The 21,059-nt window shown below is 39.5% G+C and overlaps 1 protein-coding gene across 1 annotated transcript in view; it reads left to right on the forward strand.

Moving 5' to 3' along the window:
- LOC122803769 (1-phosphatidylinositol 4,5-bisphosphate phosphodiesterase beta-2-like) overlaps positions 1-21,059 on the forward strand; it is a 445,743-nt gene that overhangs the window by 258,044 nt on the left and 166,640 nt on the right. Inside the window, exon 5 of the mRNA XM_044073457.1 lies at positions 18,155-18,250. Coding sequence (XP_043929392.1) covers positions 18,155-18,250 — 96 coding nt within the window. The remainder of the gene's footprint in view (positions 1-18,154; positions 18,251-21,059) is intronic.

Raw genomic sequence — 21,059 nt, forward strand, 5'->3', positions numbered from 1 at the left:
AGTATATAGTAGGACAAGGGTAAATTGTATTTAAGGAGAACTGGACTTGATTAAAGAAAAGAAGAGGGTAGGCAGAAGCATGTATGAGGGAAAACTTCTAAGCATCTGCAAAATACTGCACATTTGAGTGGTATTATCCTATGCGAATCACTAGTATGTAGGGAAGAGAAGGAATGGATTGCTTCTGTGGGCAATACCTACTGCCATCATTGCTGACAGTTATATCCGATGTAGGTCACTGTGGGCAGTGTGCACTATTGCATACTGTCTTGCTGTCTGCAAGAGAAATGTCATTCTTCATACTCAAAAGCCTTTGCTCCTTTTGATATCACTGACAAACACCTCGATCAGCTCCTCAAGACAACTGATCTCTAGTGCGGATTTGATGTTATATTGGGACTTGGAGGCTGTTATTTACAGCCATCCACATTATAAATACCAATCATTGCTACACACCAGAAAGAGGAAAATAAATGAATCGGTTATGTGGACAGCGTGTACTGCTATCACTGGCAACGTGTGCATTGAGTGTTCTATCTGTAAAAAGTTAATAAAAAGTCACAAAGAGAAAAGATCTTGAAGTTCGGGAGCCTTTGCTCCCATTAACATTATGTACAAAGATCAGCTGCTCCATGCAACTGATGTCTTATGCTTGCTTATGTTGGCAGAGTTTACTGCTATCACTGCCCACATGTGCATCTAGTCTTCTGTAGGTTATAAATAAAAAAAAGCCTGCAAGAAGAGAGATCTTGAAGATCGGGACCCTTTGCTTACGGTATATTTTGAGTATGCACTGAGATCAGCTGCTCCGTGTAACCGATCTCTGTTGCTTTATTCTCATGTTAAAATGACCTCCTGCAGCCTTTAACAGGACTCACTGCTGCCATTCAAAATTGCAGGCAACCCCACCACTGTAAAAAAAAAAAAAAAGACAATGGTCTCTAGTGCTCGTTATGTGGGCAGAGTATACTGTTATCACTGCCCACATGAGAGTTTAGTATTCTTTAAGTTATAAAAATATCCAGCAAGAGAAAAGATGTTTTCAAAATGCACAAAATGTCATATCCTACACAGTATGAAGTACATTTAATCAATACCACGATTCTGTTACACTTGCTTGATTCTGAGCATGAAGTACAACTGACTGTCTGTAGCAAACATAAAAAAGCAAAGCGGCAGTTTTACATGATGGTAACAATAGTAAGAGCACATTACTGTCAATAATTGCTTAAAAACAAGGTCCTGTTTCATCATTTCCAAGACGTCGAATGTTCAGACTTTAGCATCATTTTTTTTTCCGTCACACAAACTGTGACTCCAGCACCACTGTGCAGAAGGTTTGCAGCCATATTATTTATCTATGAGTACATTCCAAAAGATGGCAAAAGACTAAAAATATGGACAATTGGTTTACTTGTAAGTGGCTACAAGCTGCTCAAAATGTTGCTGTTCAGAACAATTGTTCATTCTCATCACTATAGAAACAAACCACAATGAACAATCATTGTAAAAACCAAAGTTTTAATATAAAGAGCAGTTAGTAACCACTTATAAGAGGAACCCCTTGCCACACCTCTCATCTTCTTAGAGCAAGGAATCTGAACATATCCTAAAAGAAGAGGAGAATAAAAAACAAGAATAGGTACAGATGTCTTGCTTGTAAGTGCTTTCCAACTACCCTGTCAGTAAAACTTTTCTTTTTACAAGGATTGTAGATTGTGGTTACTATAGAAATGAACCACAATGAACAGTCATTCTAAAAACTAAAGTTTTACTATATGGAGCAGATGAAAAGCAGGAGGAACTCAGAGCCACACCTCTCAGCTTCTTAGAGCAAAAAATCTGGACAAAGTCTAAAATAATGAGGGAACAAAAGAGCCAAAAATAGGGACAGATTTTAAATATTGCTCTTATAAACTAAGTTACTGAAATAGCAAGAGTCCTGTTAAGCTGTATTTTCCATAGGATATGAAATTTGAAGCAAAGATATTTGTCATTACATACTGGCTTGTGGCTTGAAAACAAACTGCAGAAGGGAAGCACAAATAACGAGCCTTCTTTATAGCAAAAGTTTCACATAACCATCATTTGTTAAGCACTTACAAGTGCTTAACAACTGCTTGTTGCAATAAATCTTTGTTTTTTAAAAGATCGTTTACTGTGGTTAATAGAGAAAGCATATCAGCAAATAAATTAACAAATAAAAAAAACACAGTAAGACAGCTCAGGATACTAAAGAAAAGACACAGATTGACCAGCTGTGCAGTTAGTATCCATGCAGAGATAACGGGAGCAAAGATGCAGAAAAGTTAAACTGTAAGCTTGATTGAAAGTGATAGGAATGCAAAAAACAAGACTTAGTTGATACTGGGAGCCAAAACAGGATTGGAATTTAAGATATACAGGATATTTAAAAGAGAAATTATACTGTAGGTGGTAATGTGAGTGACGTGTTAAAGTGGACGTTACTTTGGTCAGCAGTAGTTTGGATCTGAATTTTAAACACTGGGATTGTCCCTTTAAATTTGGTGGCTTTTGAGTTGTCCATCCCTACTATAAATCTGATTTTGAACACTCCTCCCAGTCCCATCTCATCAGCTCATTCTACTGAGTACAGAGGGATAATTTGGGAAGGCCCACCCCCTTAGTTTCTCAACCCTTAATTATCTTCTGTTTCCTCCTTTCCCACTTAACCTAAAAAATTGCACTTTATTCAGCTGCTTTTACTGTATTTGTGTTTCTTCCTACTTTATTACTTTACTTTGTTTTTGCTGCTTGTTCTTAAAAGCGTTTAATTGCATTTATTCTGCTGCATTTATTATTGCTTATTAGTAACCTGATTAAATTGTAACTGTTATTTAAAGCCTTTTGGTTTAAGGACTTATGCTTCAGGCCAGTTGTTTTACATTAGGAAGGTTTGTGGGCTACACTCTTATGGCAGGAGAGGTAGCTTCTATCCTTCTAAGTTGGGAATTGTTGGCTGAACGCTTAATGTGTCTGTTATTCTAAAAGTCTCAGCTCTGGTTTAAGCACTTGGGCTTCAGGTCAGTTTTTTTACATTAAGAAGGTTTGTGTTCTACACTCTTGTGGGAGGAGAGGGTAGCTTCGGCCCTTCTGAGCTGGGAATTGCTGGTTGAAGGCTTATTATGCCTGCTTACTTGAACTGCTTTTTTTTCTGAAATTGTTGCACTTTGTTTGCTGTAGCATAGGCTAGATTCAGATCTGCTGAATCTAGTTCTGTTTGTATAATTTTAGAACTAAACCAGGCCATCTTTTGTTGGAGAAGGTTCCCCTACACCCTAGTGACAGGAGTGTGCAATTAGAACTCATCTGATTGAAGGTTACTGGAACAGTGCTCAGTTTTGAGTTTTTATTGGTTAATTTGTTTAGATCAGTTTGTACTTGTTTGCTACATAGCACCGTGTTTGTGCATTGTGCACTGCTGCACAGCAGTGGGCACTATTGGTGGTTATAGACGCAAACACTTCTGCCTGTAAAATTTCCCTTTTGTACTCTGCTGGTACACCATTGGTGAGTTCTCATGATTGTCCCTCACTGACAGGTGATACATTCAGTGAAGCTCCTGAAGTACCAACACAAATCCTACCCACTAGCCCTTCGTATTTTTTGTCCACTTCTCCTGTCCTCCACTTCACCTGTTCCTTCATGTCCTCTCCCTGTTTTCTGACCACATCAACTTACCTAGCATTATGGCTGGACAATTTCCCACAGTTTCTCCAGCCAGCCTGGTTGACATGGGCATCCTGAGGCAATGTAGCAATTGCCTCATGTATACTGACAACACACTTCTTCCTAACATCTATCCTTATAATAGTCCCAAACAAATCTACTTTCCCCTCCATCTCTAACTCTCTTTTACTGTCAGGTGACATTCACCCTAATCCAGGCCCTGGCCTTAACTCACCAACTCTCACTATGAGTCCACAACCACTCCTGCATCCACCTAATCTTACTTCTAAACATCTTTCCTTCTATTCCATCAACATTCACAGAATTCTTAAGAAGATAGTAGAATACCATACCAATACTCCCCCAATATAAATACTCTGTTTGAAACGTAGTTCAAACTACATAACACTGATAATGAATTTCTCCCTCCCTGGATACAATATCCTATGCCTTGACCATACAGTTAAAAAAGGCAGAGGTGTAGCCATTATGTACTCAGACCACCACACTGTACCCCCCCAACTAATCCCCCCCTCTTTTCACCCAGCCGAACTTATTATCACCAACTGCATTTTCAATGCCCATAAAACCCTAAGTATAGTCGCTATCTACATGCCTCCTGGAGAAAACATACCCTTATTAGAACAGATTCTCTGCTGGCTATCTGATAACATATATAATAAAACCATTATACTAGGAGATGTCAATATCAATTGCAAACCTTCACCTTCAACTCCCCTACCAATAACATAAATCTATATGGATACACCCAAATTATGTCTTCTCCCACTTTTCATAGACAATCCACCAATACTAGTTCCATCCATGACTGGATTCTCATATCACACCCTAACCTGTATCACCACCCTGAATCCCTACACGACTCAATTAGCGACCAATACCCAATACATGTTCTAAGATTCTGCCCCTCCTCTCCAGACCACACAAAGTCAAGGAATGTCATAGACTAACTAAATTCAACCCTGTAACATTTAACAATAGTGTCTCCTCTATAGACTGGTCATTCCTTTCATTCCAGCAATGATGAGTCTGTTTTACAATTTAACTCAATCTTTCTCAACACCCTAAACTCTCTTGCTCGTCCCAGAACTATAAGAGTTAAATCTCGATACTCTCCCTGGCTCACCCAAACTACGCAATCACTAATCATACCAGAGATTCTGCCTGGAAACTCTGGCTTAAAGCTAATTCTCACTCTGACTACTAAAAATACAGGGAACTCCATAATCTGGCTAAAAAACACATTAAAGGTCTTTCGGCTTTTTCCGGTTAGGGATCGCCACACCGGATCACCAGTCCACAGATTGATTGGCAGTGGTGTTTGTACAGTGTCAAGTTGCCAGCCTGGTGCCCAACCTTCACAAAAGGCACACACATACACACATGCACCTGCCTGAATGTCTTTAAAGCTCACTCGACCACAGGGAGGACACGCAGACTCTGCACAGAAGGAGCTCCAGCCGAGAATCGAACTGGAGAACAGCTAAAAAACGCATTAACATTGACAAAAAGAACTTCTACCACATACCCCTATTCACCAAACCCAGAAACACAAGAAAATTCTGGAAAACTATGAACCAAATTCTCCATGATGGTAATCCCTCTACTCCCACCCCTTGCCCTAATAATACCTCACACGAAACAGCATCCATTTTCAATTCCTACTTCACTGACACCATCAGAAAACGTATGCCAACCTCTAACCAAAAATCCCCTCAGTTCCCATTATCCCCCCACTACAACAAAATCTCTTCTCACTAAATCCAATTCCCACTAGGTACATTAAAAATCTCCTTCTCAACTTTAAACTATGTTCCCCATCTGAAGACAACCTGCCATCTATTTTCCTCAAGGTAGCTGCTAACTCCATAGCATTTCCTGTCTCAATTCTCATAACTAGCTCAATTAGCGAATCCACAGTTCCTACTCTCTGCAAAAAATTGTATACCATGTCCACTCACAAAGGTGGAAACTCTGTAGAGCTTTCTAATTATCGAACTTTGCCACATTATCTCCCCTCTCAAAAATTCTTGAACACTGTGTTCATAAACAACTTATGGCCTGTCTTACTCATGAAAACCTGTTTACCCCAATCCAACACGGCTTTCGCCCCCACCACAGCACAACTGCTCTTATCTCTTTCACTAACTCCATCTGCCATGCCAGATAAAATAGCAAACATGTATCCTGTCTCTTTCTTGACCTTTCCAAAGCCTTGGAGACTGTCTCTCACCCTTTCCTAGTCTCCAGACATTCTCAACTTAACCTCTCTTCAGCTACTATTTCTTGGTTTAACAGCTACCTCACTGACAGACGACAATATGTCAGATGGCTCTCAGCTCTCTTCCCCTTTCTCACTATCAAAATGGGAGTTTCACAAGGCTCAATTCTAGACCATCGATCTGAGGAAGATTACTTTGAAAGCGCTTATCGTATGATAAAGGGACTTCACATATTCGTATTTTATTATTTTGCTACATTAAAATTTTTAACCAAGTTTTTCGTTCTTGGTTTCATTTGGAGCACAACTGGAATTGAAAGATTAAGTTAATTTCATTAGACAGTTCACCACAGCAGAAAGGAATACTTCTTTTTCTCGTCCTTCTCTTTAATAGGTTCATAGGATGATACCAGGCTATTAGCCCGGAGGCCCTTATAAGCCTAGCCAAGAACTTTGCCCATGTTCCCTCAAATTCAGCACCTGTTTCCCCTGTCCAGCAGGGACACAGGTGCAATTCCAGTGGTATATTTTCTGTTTCCCATCCAGTTGTCCAAGTTCCTCTTAAAGAGGGCTAGAGAGGTACTCTGCTTGACATGCCGAGGGGAGTCTGTTCCACAGATGGGGGAGGTTTTGGACACAAATCTAGCCTGCCAACAAGTTCTATTAATGTCACAGACCAGGTTAAGGTCTTGCATATGGGTTGCACGAGTGAAGTTTGTTTTACGGATATGCAGCAACTCCATCAAGGTTGGGTCTGAAATGGCCTTGTATGCCAGACAGCGGTCACCTTCTGAGCAGTCTGTATGAGACTGAGTAGAGGGACAGGGCTTTTAGCCTATCTGTATAGGATAAGTGTTTCAGACCCTGGATTTTCCTGGTCAGGAACCTCTGTGGTCTCTCCAACTGCTCAATGTGCTTGGCAAGGTGCATGCCAAAGGGGGCATTGTACTCAATAATAGGTCTGATAAGGGAGGAGTACAGGGATGTTATGACCTCCATGTTCCTGGATGAAATACCCTTATTTATGAGGTGGGCCATGTAGAAAGCCTTCCGTACAATGGAGGCAAAGTGGTGGTCAAAAGTCAGGTTGCTATCAACCTGGGTGCCCAAGTCCCTCACGACTGATTGCATGCTTAGTACATTGTTATTAATGTGATAATTAGTGGGGATGACATTCTCCCTAAAGGGGATAATGATTCATTTCTTGGCATTCAATTTGAGGCCATGCTTCTGGCACCAGTCATTAGTTTGGATAAGGCCCTCTTATAGGATGTTCACATTACTAGGGGAATTTAAGACAGCACCCAGCTTGCAGTCATCTGCAAACTTGGTCAGCCACAGACCACTGGTTTTGGCTTGCACTTCAGAAAAGTATATCCCAAACAGCAGAGGTCCCAAGACCAATCCTTGGAGTACATCACTCGTTGCGGGTCTACTACTAGAGGTGGCTTCCCCTACTTTGACTGAGTGGGTTCTATCAGTGATCCAGTTAGCTACCCATCTGGTAATATATGGGTTGATGCCTAGCTGGGAGAGTTTATCTATTATGCCCAAGTGGGGAATAGTGTTAAAGGCTTTGGCTAGGTCAAGGTAGATAGTGTGCACCACCTTCCCCTCATCCATAGCTCAGGTGACTGTTTTGAAGAAGCCGACCAAGTTTAACAGGCATGATCTCGCTTTGACAAAACCATACTGTGTGGGGTAAAGTGTTTAGAGGAGAACAGTGTCCTTGTTTATAAGGTCCATAATAATGCGTTCCATGGCCTTGCAGATCAGGCTAGTTAGGCTGAATGGCCTATAATTGCCTGGGTCAGTGGATGCTCCACCTTTGTGTAGAGGGATGACAGTGGCTGTCCTCCATTCAGCTGGGATGAAGCCGGTGCTCAGGCTTTGGTTGAATAGGGTGTCTAATGGAGCTGAGATCTCATGCCTGAGTTCATGTAGGGTACAGCCAGCGATGTTATCGGGTCCCATGGAGACTGTATTTTTTTGCCTTTGAGAGGGCATTAATGACCTGCTCGCTGGTGATGATGGGAGGGGGGCAGATGCTGGGGATGTCCTGGTTTATTGATGGGGGACAGGGGGGTGAAGTTTTCACTGAAGCTGTCTGCCAGCAGGTTGGCTATATTTATGGCGTTTGTGTGTGTGGTCTTCACTAACCAACTTTACACATCCTGTTCTCAATCATCCCTCATACAGTATGCAGATGACTCTACTATCATCCCCTTCACTGACAACCTCTCTGACCTACTATCTATCACACAAGAATCTTTCAACCTCACAGAATCATGACTTACCAACCACCAACTCATACTCAACCCCAAAAAGACAAACCTTCTGCTTTTCCTCCCTAAATCCCTCTCCACCTTAAATCCTCATTTACCATCTCCTCCCTCTACAACGCAATTATCAAACCAGATACCCACACTAAGCTCCTAGTGGTAATCATAGATGTCCCACTCAAACACAGCATAAAGAAAACCGACCAAAAGCTCGGACTCCTTTACTGAAACAAATGGTTCCTCACATCTGACTCCAGAATCTCACTTGTTCAAGCATACCTTCACCCTAACCTCTTTTGTAGCTCTCAAATCCTTACAAACTTACCTTCCTCACTACTCCCAAATTCAAAACCACCTATAATAAAGTTGCTCGATTTGCTGCCAGTCTTCATGCTAGAACCCACCACTGCCATGCCCTCAGGACACTCAAATGGCTAGAGTTTCCTCACCACCTCTTGCTTACTCAACTTCTCATAATCCACTTTGTCCTAAACAAGCTCTCATCCTGCCCTAACATCTCCTCACTGGTCTCCCTTTATAGTCCCCCTCAACTTCTACAAAGCTCTAACCAATGTATGCACCAGATATATAAACCTAAAAAACTACAGACCAGAATCTATACAGTTATTTCTCCACTCTGTCATGGAACAAGCTTCCTGTGACCCTCAGAAATATCACCCCAGTCCATAGGTTGGTACTGGGCTATCTGCCCGAAGGCATATATTAGCCCAGCCATGTTGTGCGGTATTCACCGCCCCTTTAGTAGCTTCCTAGACCCTTGTACTAGCAGCTAGTACCCTTGGCCCCTATCTAGTATTGCTGTTGGTGTGATCCCTGGTGTGAACTTTCTGTTACCCATCCACTCATCAAGGTTCCTCTTGAAGAGTGTTGTCTTATGTAGATCGGGACCCTGTTCCATAGTAAGGGAAGTCTCTGCAAAGGGAATCTATCCCTCCAGCATGTTCTATTCATTGTTGTGTTGAGGTTTATATCCCTAGAGCGTGTAGCTCGAGTAGATTTGGTTTTGCTAAGATGGAGCATGTTCAACAGTTCTGGGTTGGACATGGCTCTGTACGTTAGACAGAGATCGCCTCTGAGAAAGCGGTATGCAACAGAGAACAGTCGTAGCTTTTTAAATTGTGCTGCATAGGGCAACTGTTTGAGGCCAGTTATCCTCTTGGTTGAGTCCATGAGTTTAAGAAAGCCCTCAAAAACTACCTTTCCACTACCTGGATCTGTCACTGTAATCATCCTACCTGAACTCCTTTCCTGCCCCCCACACCCCCATATTTTACTTCCTTACTTCCATTATGTCTATCTAATCCCTCCCACTAACTCCTCTTCTTTAAAGTTATCTCTTCCTATTACATCATACTCTCCTACTTCTGTCCATCACCCCACAAAACTCTGTACTTGTAACCTACCACCTGTGTCCTATTTATTACCTTGGCTCTCACAACAGAATTCTACACCTCTGGTAACCTTAACTCAAACTGCCTTTAAATTGCTCAGTTTGTCCACTGATGATAGTCCACATATTTTTCTATCAGATTCTTGCAATTACCTGGTCTCAATAATAAAGCATCTATACTTGTTTTGTTAATCTCTATATAACTGATACCTCTTTCTTGTATCTGCAATAGCCGTTGCATAATCATTTTATACTTTGAAATTTTTATATTTGTTATATAATTTGTTGTTAATTTTGTAATGTGGAGCTTTTCTCCCCAGGCCTCCACTGTAAAAGGGCAGTAGCTCAATTGGATTATCCTGGTTAACAAATGTCAAATAAATAAATAATAATAAATAATCAAGATACAACCAAACACCCTGTTTTGGGTGACTTTAATTACCCATCCATAGACTGGGTAAATTATACATGTTCTAACTCACTTGCCCAAAGGTTCCTGGATTTCGTTAACTCCAGTGCCCTGAACCAGCTGGTTGACACGCCCACAAGAGGCTCAAACATCCTGGACCTGGTGCTGACCAACATGGGGCGACTGCTGTACCACCCTCAGTGTGTGACCATCCCTGGTGAGATCTGAACACAAATGAGTCTCGCTTGAAGTAACTATAACACAAGACACCCCCGCCATTAGCAACAACTAGACAAAAAAACTTCTTCAAGCCAATTACAACCTCTTACATGATGGCATAAATAGCTTCATAGCCCCTCCCCCCACTGATGGAACAGACACTTCTACCAAGTTATACACCAGTGCTTTATACACGCACCTGTACAATTGTATTGACTCTCCCATACCTGATAGAACCAAAGCAAGATCTTGAAGGAAAAAAAACAAACCTGCCTGTTTGACAACTGCCATTAATAGGCTATACAATAAGAGAAAGAAATTGCTGTCTAAGAGCAGGAGGGAATGGTCTAAAAACTGGAAACACTCCTTCCTCAACTTAAACAAGCAAATAAGACTCCCAGTAGTCCTCCAAAGCTAACTACGAATCCAAATTAGCTTCCCTAACTAAGGATAACCACAAGGTGTTCTTTAGTTGCAGTCGTAACCTCAAAGGTAAGGCTCAGATTTGCGCTGAACTCGTAGTTAATGGTACTACATATATAGACCCTGTGGATATAGCAAACCTGCTGAATGACAGATTCAGTGAAAACTTCACTCCCCTGTCTCTTCCACATATACCACAAAACATCCCAAACACCTATCCTCCACCTAGTATCTCCAAGGAGCAGGTCTTAAATGCCCTCTCCAGTGCCAAAAACACAGCCCCTATGGAAGCATCCCAGGCTGTGTTCTACATGGGTTAAAACAGGAATTAGCATCACCACTGAGCACACTTTTCAGTCACAGCCTAATCACTGGCTTCATCCCAGTGGAATGGAAAACAGCTACCATCATCCCTTTGCACAAAGGGGGGTGCATCCACAGATCCCGGGAACTACAGACCCAATAGCCTGACTGGCCTTATCTGCAAGGCCATGGAATGAATCTTCATGAACCTTATTAACAAAGATATAGGAAACAGTAAAAATCACAAACAAAAAGTAACAGCATGAATAAATGTTTCACAGGAAAATAAAATAAATATCCACACTTGCATCCAGTGAGCCAGCCAATGGTTAGGGAATAAATCCAACAAAATAAATCCACCAAATGAATATTTTAATAAAAATGTTAGTGCTTTCATTGTGATAAAACACCACATCATGAGACATATAAAATCATATAAAAACAAATACATATATATATATATATATATATATATATATATATATATATATATATATATATATACAAAACAAATCATTAAAAATGTAACCAGTCAGATCTAAAAACAAAAATGATATATCCTATCATGAAATGCAGAATTCCATCCTGAAAAAAGAATTAAAAAAACATGGCAGCATTTAAAGCACACTGAATAGAAAGCTTAATTTACTCTAACAATATATAACTTTAACATGGGAAATCTAGTCTGCATCACAAAAAAAAGAGAAGAGAGAAGGGATCCGGTGTACTGAAACTTATTGTATATTATTTAAAACGAGCCCTATTCTTAAATACGGGCTTAAGCAGGACCCTGTCATTTAACCCTTTTCCCAAGTCTGCTCTTAATCTAACTATTCATCTAGTCTCAGATGTCTGTTGTTCACTAAATCTCCACCACGCTTATGTTCCTTAATGACCTCAATGACCAAAAACCTAAACCAATGTGAACGGTCATATACAGAAACATGTTTCGCTAAAGCATAAGTCATGACACCATTCCTAATATTTTGCATATGTTCTCTAATCCTGAACTTGAGCTTCCTGTTGGTCTTCCCAACATAAAAAGCTGAACATGTGCAACATACAGTTAAACAGGCCACATTCAACGAGTTGCAATCAGCGACCATTTTGAACATGTAGGATATTCCACTGAATGGATGTAGAAATCTGCCTGAAGTATCAATGAATTTACAAAAATTACATTTATTGCAGGGAAAAGTGCCATACATAATGTCCTTGGATGGAGCTGCAACCCTGTCCTTGGGATAGCACAGTACCCTTTTGAGAGACTTTCTATTCTTGAATAAAAAGCTGGGCTTATTACCTACTATGCTCTTAATGTCAGAGTCATTAGTTAAAACCAACTAATGTTTCTTCGTAACATCTGTTATCAAATTAACATTACTGGAATAATAAGTGGGGATACTCACTACTTGTTCAGTCAAATGCTTCCCTCTCTGGGAAATGTTACTATTATGAGGAAAAATATGGTTTGGCTATAGTCATCCTCAAACTGGTATCTCATTAAGTATACCCTCTGTAGTACTATAAGTTTATTCCCTAACTGTTGGTTGGCTCAGTGAAAGATATAGGAAATCTCCAAATGCTCGACCCCACCCAGTTTGGCCTTGTCAAGGGGAGATTATACCTGTTAAACTTGGTGAACTTCTTTGAGACAGAAAGAAAGCCTTAGATGAGGGCAAATCTGTGCATACAGCCTACCTAGACTTAGCCAAGGCCTTTGACACAACCCCTCACTCAGGCATCATTGATAAACTCACCCAGCTGGGCATCAACCCATATATTGTCAGGTGGGTTGTAAACTGGTTCACTGATAGAACTCATACAGTCAAAATAGGGGACTCCACCTCCTCCAGCAGACCCATAATCAGTAATGTTCCACAGGAATCAGTCCTGGGAGCCGTACTGTTCTGAATCTACTTCTCCAAAGTGCAGGCTAAAACTAAAGAACTGTGACTGACAAAGTTTGCTGATGACTGCAAACTGGGAGAGATTATTGAAACCCCTAGCAATGTCAACATCCTGCAAGAAGGTCCTACGCAGACTAATGACCAGTGCCAAAGTCATGGTCTTAAACTTAATGCAAAAAATGCATTATTATCATCTTCAGCAAGGGTGATGTTACTGCAAACTACCACATCAATAGCAATACCCTAAGCACACAGTCAGTGGTGAGAGATCTGGGCATGCAGGTTGGCAGCAACCTTAACTTTAAATCATCATGTCTCCACAGTGGTAAGAAGGATATTTTATATTGCTCATCTCATAAGTAAGGCCATTGCCTCCAGAAAAAAGTCATTATAAACCCCCTGTACTTTTCCCTTATCAGGCCAGTAATAGAGTACAATGCTCCCTTTGGTATGTTCCTTTCCAAACACCTGCAACAACTGGAGAGACCACAAAGGTTCCTTACAAAGAAAAGGGCCTTCAAAATCTTCTTATGGGGACAGACTGAAATCATTGTCACTTTACTCTATGTCATACAGACTGCTTATAGGCAACCTGTGCCTTGCATATAGAGCAATCTCTGACCCAGCTTTAATGGAAATGCTGCACATTCGCATGTCAAATGGCAGATGGGTCACTCTCTCAAAAGATGTTAACCTGGTATGTGAAATCAACGGAAAGTGCTGGAGACACAGATTTGTCTCACAGAGGTTGCCCCACCTTTGGAACAAGCTTCCTGTTCATGTAAAACAAAGCCCCTCATTGGCCCTATTTAAGTGCAATTTGGATTTTTGGATTGGTAACCAGAAATTCACCCGGGGGTTCCACCTGTGTCCCTCTTGGACAGGGGCAACAGTTGCTAATTTTAGTGTCTGCTTGAACCAGACACCTTCGGGAACATGGGTTGAACTTGGCTAGACTTGTAAGGGCCCTGGGGCCTTTAGCCTAGTAACCTCCTATGATCCTATGAATGTAATAAGCTGGTAGATTTTAAAAATTCTATATAGAGTGCTTTTCCTGGAATGCTGCATGTGCAAATGATTGTAGCTAAGGAAATGATTCATTTGAGCTGGGATATAGGATCTGAGTTGCCTAGCTAAGTTTAATGCTATTGGCTGCCAAAAAACAATTAGAAAGTGGAAACCAAAATCTAAACTGACCATAAATGAACTATTGAATATTGTAAAGGAGATAAAAGGATTAGAGGTGGAAATTTTAGAAAAGTGAAGGAGCAAATTACATAGAAATATATGGAATTTGTGGACACAATACATTTAGAATAATGTTCATGATGATGAGTGAAATTTAAGGGAAGGCATGATAGGTCTATATTATCTTGTCAAAAGATGTGTTCAGCGAAAATGTCTTCATTGCCAAGTAAACAGTGAACTCTCTAATTGCCGAACGGCCAAATCAACGACTTATTTCCCCAATGGAAAAAGCGATTGGCCTATTAACAAAAAACAAACGTTCAAACCCTACATAGTGGGGGGGGGCTTTGCCCCACACCCCTAACTAAATATACCAACTCCGAGATTGCACTACAGTGTGCAAAAGGGCAAATCCCCAATGACAGCCAAGCGCTTTTTCCCCCTGGGAAAAAAGTCGATGATGTGGCCGTTCAGCAATTACAGAGTTCGCTGTTTATTTGTCGATGAAAACATGTTTGCTGAACACGTCTTTCGACAATATAATATAGATCTGGCATGATTTGGGCAATTTATGTATAGTGTATGATACTAGTGAAAAATGTTTGAAATGTTTTTTTTTTTTTTTTCTATAACTGCAGGTGTATTCATGTCATTGTTCAAGGTGTAAAGATAATAAATGCGTTTGTTTCCTTTAAGTGCAGTCTGTGTTAGGATCCATGAGACACACAACATTTTCTGTGACTGCCAGGAAAAATAAACTTGGCATGGTGGATGCCAAGTATTTTGGATATCTTATAGGAAGATGGTTGGTGCTTGGGATACCTTATAGGAAGAGAGGCGGTAAGACCACAATGAGAAAAAAAATAAAGGTCATAAAAATATGGCTGTACCCTCCCATAAAAGCCACGCAAATATTATTCTTATATGACTAAGTACTAGAGAAAATTGGTACCTAATTTGGAAAATATTGCCTGCCTTTAATAGGTATCTCAAATGAAAAGCTCCTGGCAGGATGCAACAGTCCCTCGGGTCAGATAGGGGATTCAATCAGCTAAAAGGAATATTCTCTTCTGAGCAAGTGTTAGTGACTCCTGACTTTACCACAGAATTTGCCTGTATAGAGATGCATCAGAGCTATGATAGGCAGCAACACTGTTGCAAAATATTCATAGTGAGGAGCATACTGTGCAATATATCAGTCAAAAATCAAACAATGTTGAGAAAAGATATTCAGCCATAGTAAAAGAGCATTTAGGCAAAATGTGGGTCTTCTTTTTATTGAAATGCTATTTTTTAAGAAAGCCTTTAACCTAATATCTGATCATATCCCATTACAAGGGCTAAACAACTATTTCAATTCACAGTTACCCATACACCTGTGCCGGCTAACAGTAGTGCCACGGGGTTCTCAAGGTTCCTCTGCACCTTACTGTTTAAAACTCATGATTTAATGCTGGTGGGGAGCGGGTAGCTGTAATATATTGTATATGGAAAATGTAGAATGTGCCTTTAAAATGGGCAAAAGGAATTGTGCTTGTAAGAGTTCTCACAATCTAGTAGGTTGTGATAGATAGATAACGAGGCAAGAACAGCCTGTTTATATCATATAAAAATAAGTGGCCTATTTAGAGAAGACAAGGAAGTAAGTTCCTCAGTCAAACATTCAAATAGCAGGGTCTTTTTCTGTAGGTTAAAACCTAAACATTCCCACAGCCTTCTAGAATTAATTGTGGACGTGGCCTGAGGCAAAACTCATGTGAAGATTTTTCTGGTTGCTGAAGCTGAAGAGAAGACCTGGCAGGACCTAGTTGTATTTTTCAGAGGAGCAGCCTTGTTGGGAGAGAGGCTGTTGTTTGGACTTCTGACGTGAGCTATAAAGTCTGGTGTAATGGCACAGTTCTCAGTGTGTAGAAAGCAAGTGGATGACTTTTTCATTTTTCTTCTGTTTCTGATTAATAAACCTTTGTGTTTTTATAAGTATTTGCCTCATGTGTTTTCAGACCTTCTATATTTATATAGTTTTAGAGTGGATATTTTGGGATGTGGGAGAAAATCATAAAACCTAGACCAAAATCAATTTAGATACTAGAAGAAACTGCAACTGCACACCAACAGTGACTGGAGGTCAAGATTGAACCCCAGACCCTGTAATGAGGCAGCCGTCTTAACCTCCTCGCTTTTTAAAAAAATATTACCAAATGAACCTCTTCACCCACCAGCTCGAAATGAACATCTCATCTTTAGAAAATAGATGTCTTGTTTACATCTCTAAGACTAGCAAACTATAGATACCATCATCTAAAATTTTCTATGATTTAAATCAATCAAAAGATCTATCATTTGTTTGAACTAATTTGCACCTATAATGTAAAATGTCCTGGCATAACTGAAAATACAACATTTGTACTGTGTCTTCCATTCAGTGCTTTATTGAGGCATTACATATTAAACACTTCATTGGATGCATTTGAAAGTGTTCTATACACTGTGCCACCATTATTACAAACAGAGAATTGTATCTCCTTTACCTATCTTATTTAATTAGTTTATTCATTTATTTTTATACCCACCCAATCATCATGGTCATAGATTTCACTTTCCCTGCTTTCATAACTACAGCCATGTCTCGTTTGTGGTAAGCCCAGATGTATACTTTTGCTAGGTTGGGCTCCCACCTCCTGGCAGAGGGTGGTGGTGGTTACAGCTTGAGGACCACCAATTCTTAAAACCAGGAAATAAATACTAAAAGGAACTGAGCAAGCTGACACAGGGAGATATCAGCCCACGGCACAGCGAGATGTCAGCCCACGTTTACTGGTCAGTTGAATTTTTCAGTGGCTGCTCTAGAAAGGGACAAGACATGCAGTGGTGTCAGTTAGGAGACATTCATGTTGTCTGTAAGTACTTTGTGTTAATTTGTAGTGCTTTCATTGAATGAAATTACATAAATGAAGGAAATATATTAATGAAGTGTATATTGTTACAGTATAAGTAAATGGTTATCCTCCATTCACTTACACAGCTAAGGGACAATATATGCTATGGTTCTGGTAATATCAAGAGATACTGAAGTAAGGACTAGGTCCTTTTAGGGAATAGGTCCTTTTTGCCACTGCTGTGTGATGCTGAAACTGATATATTTAAAGTAACGGGGTTGTGGGGCTTCAGGGGGGCTTGTGCACTGCAAGAAGAGTTTTTTCAGTGATTTTATTTGGTTTTGTTTGTTTCTCATTTGCTTTCACACTCAATGATTTCAGTTCTGATGTATTGAATCACTGATGCAGCACAGATTGATGGTTAAGAATCCCCACCACATGTGATAAACTGGACATCTTGTCACTCCTACTTGCTTTCTCCTCTTGCTTGCCAGACCAATCCCCTCTGTCCACCAGAGATCAGTCAGTCAGTAGTTAATCCCATACATTTCTTATGGCATTAGAGAGCTGTCTTTGGTCTGCATCAGCCTCTTCCCCACTGACCCTTTGAAAGACCCCAGCCACATTCCTGAATTCAAGTCACTACTGACATACATGAGCATTCTGCCCCTGGACCAGCTGCCAATTTTCTTTTATTTGGAAAATGGTAGCCTGGATTTTCTTGTTCGCTCCTCCCTCCTTATCTGTTTCTTCTCCCACCGTCAGGCTGTTCATACAATGTAAAAAAAAAAAAGTCAGTCAATGCTCTACAACTGAGATACATTTTTACTTTTGCAACTATTTTATTGATTGTAAAAATATCCTGTTATTAATTTCACAGACATATTGAACATTTTAATCTCATTATTATGTGACATATTTTATTAAACAATTCACACCATTTTCATTATAGCTCACAGAAAGATCATGATGAATATTTATAATCATAATAAGAAGGATTATTTAAAAGTCTGTATTTCCTGTCAAAGATAAAGTGCTAGTGGATAATTAAACATGTTCTGCATGCAGGGCAGAACAACAGTTAGACATTGCTTTAATCTGTCTTGAATTCTTTATAAAATGTATGAAAGCTGAACTTAAGACAACAGAGAAGTATAGTGCTGGTACCTGGAATTCATATATATTTTTTTTCTATCTGCAGCCATACTAAAGAAAAGAAAAAGGTGCTAGATGTTAAACGTCAGGAACGAATTGAAAACATGACAAAAACAACTTCTGACAAAGCAACCCAGGAGAGGTAATAATACTGATTAAAATGCACAGCACAGTGTACCAGTAAAACAAATTTTGTCTGTAGCATGTAGAAAAACATCAAGCCTGGCCCAACGAAGAACATACAGCATGTCCAAGAGAAAAGCAGCCATGACGGGGTTGCAGAAATTGCTGAAAAAGTAAAGAAGGCAGAAACAAGGATGATTCTAATGGAAACATTTTGAGCAATAACTTTTTTCAGATGATGTTTATATATATATATATATATATATATATATTATATATATATATATATATATATATATATATATATATATATAGTATATATATATATATAAATAGTAATATATACATATTCAATATATATATATAGATATATATATATATATATATATATATATATATATATATATATAGTTCCCCTTTATAATCTCAAAATACTGAAATCTTGAATTTCAGTATCCTGAGACCATAAAGGCAAAACTTCAAACTAGAGAAAGTGCATAAGAGCAAATCCGAATATCTTGAATCCGCACTTATGCATTTACGCTACGTTACGTGAAGTGTTTGGCTGGGATGGTGTCTGGAATTTAAGATGAGTGAGTGTATGTGAGTGTTCTTGTAAGTTGTATGTGTGGGTTAGTGTAGGGAGGTGGAAGTATGAGTGTGAGTGTTGGATGTGTTAGTGTTTGTGTATGTGTGATGTGTGTATGTGCAAGGGATTGTAGAATGTCTGGGTGTGAGTTTGTTTTTTTTTCTGTTTGTGTGATCTTGGAGTTGGTATATATAAGTAGGGGGTGTGGGGGGTGCAGGGGGGCTTGCCCCCCTGTTTACGTGTAGTGTAGGGTTGTATAGTTTGTGTGGTGTGGGTAGAATGGTGTGTGTGTTGTGTGGTGTATAGTGTATGTATGTTCATGATTGTGTGTTTCGTGATTTTGGGTTTCAGGATTGTGAGTTCGTTCTTTATAGTTTCAAGATACTGAAATTCGAGAATTCAGTATTTCGAGATTATAAAGGGGAACTATACATATATATATAGATATACATTTATATATACATATATATATAAATATATATATATATATATATATATATATATATATATATATATATATATATATATATATATATATATATATATATATATATATATATATATATTTATATATATACACACACACACACACACACACACACACACACACGCACACACACATATGGATTCACTTTATATCCTCGAAATATTGAAATTCAATATTTCGAGGCTATAAAGTCAAAACCTTAAAACAAGGAAAACTCAGAACAGCGAAATTCAAATCTTACACACCGGAGATTTTGAATTAGCGCTTTTACTCCACACACACACACACACACACACACACACACACACACACACACACACACACATACACACACACACACCTTCCTCCCCACACATAAACACAAGCTCTCTACTACACCCCCACACCCCCCTACTTAAATATTCTAACTCAGAGGTCGCACTATATAAAAACACACACACAAAACACCACCACACAAGCTACATTCCCCTCGCGCACACACATCACAGCAACAAAACCAACTAACACACACCACAGCCCCTACCCAAAACCCTTTACACATACACACTTACCTGAATCCATAACCACAGTGAAACCTCAGATGCATGAAATTCAAAACCTCCGGTATTCCAGGTTTTGAATTTCGCGCTTCTGTGGTTTCCCTCTTTTCAGGATTCCACTTTATGGGCTCGAAATTCTGAATTTCGATATTTCAGTATTTCAAGATTCTAAAGTGAATCCATATATGTAGCCGTACTAGGGAATAAATGGAATGCACACATTCACACACACATGGTTCTGTAAAGCAAAGTGTGAAATACACGTTTAATAACATCTTTAGCATCCTAGAATTTATATGTGTCTCAAGATGCATGTCTAGAAATACAGTTACATTTTATTGGTTAGTTAGAAACTTTCTTACTCTCCGTCCATGTCACAGAGATCTAACTTTCATCCAAGCATTGCTTCATGAAAAATAGGACTAAAACAGGCCTTTGAGAGGAGGACGGCCAGCATGATGCAGCAGCTATAACACAAACCACATGAAAGAGACTTTTAGAAACTTGTGTATACTGGTCAGTGGTCAGTAAAAGAGGTTAGGTAGAGTTCATAGTATCTCAACATGTATACTGGTCAGGAAACAAATTCAGGAACAGACAATAGCATCTCATGATGTATACTGGTCATTAAAAGAGGTCAGGTAGAGATCATAGCCTCTCAACATGTATACTGGACAGGAAAAAAGGTCAGGTAGAGACCATAGCTTCTCAACATGCATACTGTTCAGTAAAAGATTTCGGGAAGAGTTCATAGCATCTCAACATGGAAAATGATCAGTAAAAGAGGTCAGGTAGAGACCATAGCCTCTCAACATGTATACTGGTGAGTAGAAGATGTCACATAGAGTTCATAGCATCTCAACATGTATACAGATCAGTAAAAGAGGTCAGGTAGAGACCATACCATCTCAACATGTATAATGGACAGTAAAAGAGGTCAGGTAGAGTTCATAGCATCCAACATGTATACTAGTCAGGAAGAGATCTGGTAGAGTTCATAGCATCTCAACATGTATACTGGTCAGGAAAAGAGGTCAGGTACAGACAATAGCATCTCAACATGTATTCTGGCCAGTAAAATAGGTCAGGTAGAGACCATAGCATCTCAGCATGTATACTGATCAGGAAAAGAGGTCAGGTAGAGTTAATAGCATCTCAACATGTAGATTGGTCAGGAAAAGAGGTCAGGTGCATATAATAGTATCTCAACATG

The sequence above is a fragment of the Protopterus annectens genome, chromosome 6.part0 (assembly GCF_019279795.1).
Source record: "Protopterus annectens isolate FY-2018-M chromosome 6.part0, PAN1.0, whole genome shotgun sequence".
NCBI classification, from domain to species: domain Eukaryota; kingdom Metazoa; phylum Chordata; order Ceratodontiformes; family Protopteridae; genus Protopterus; species Protopterus annectens.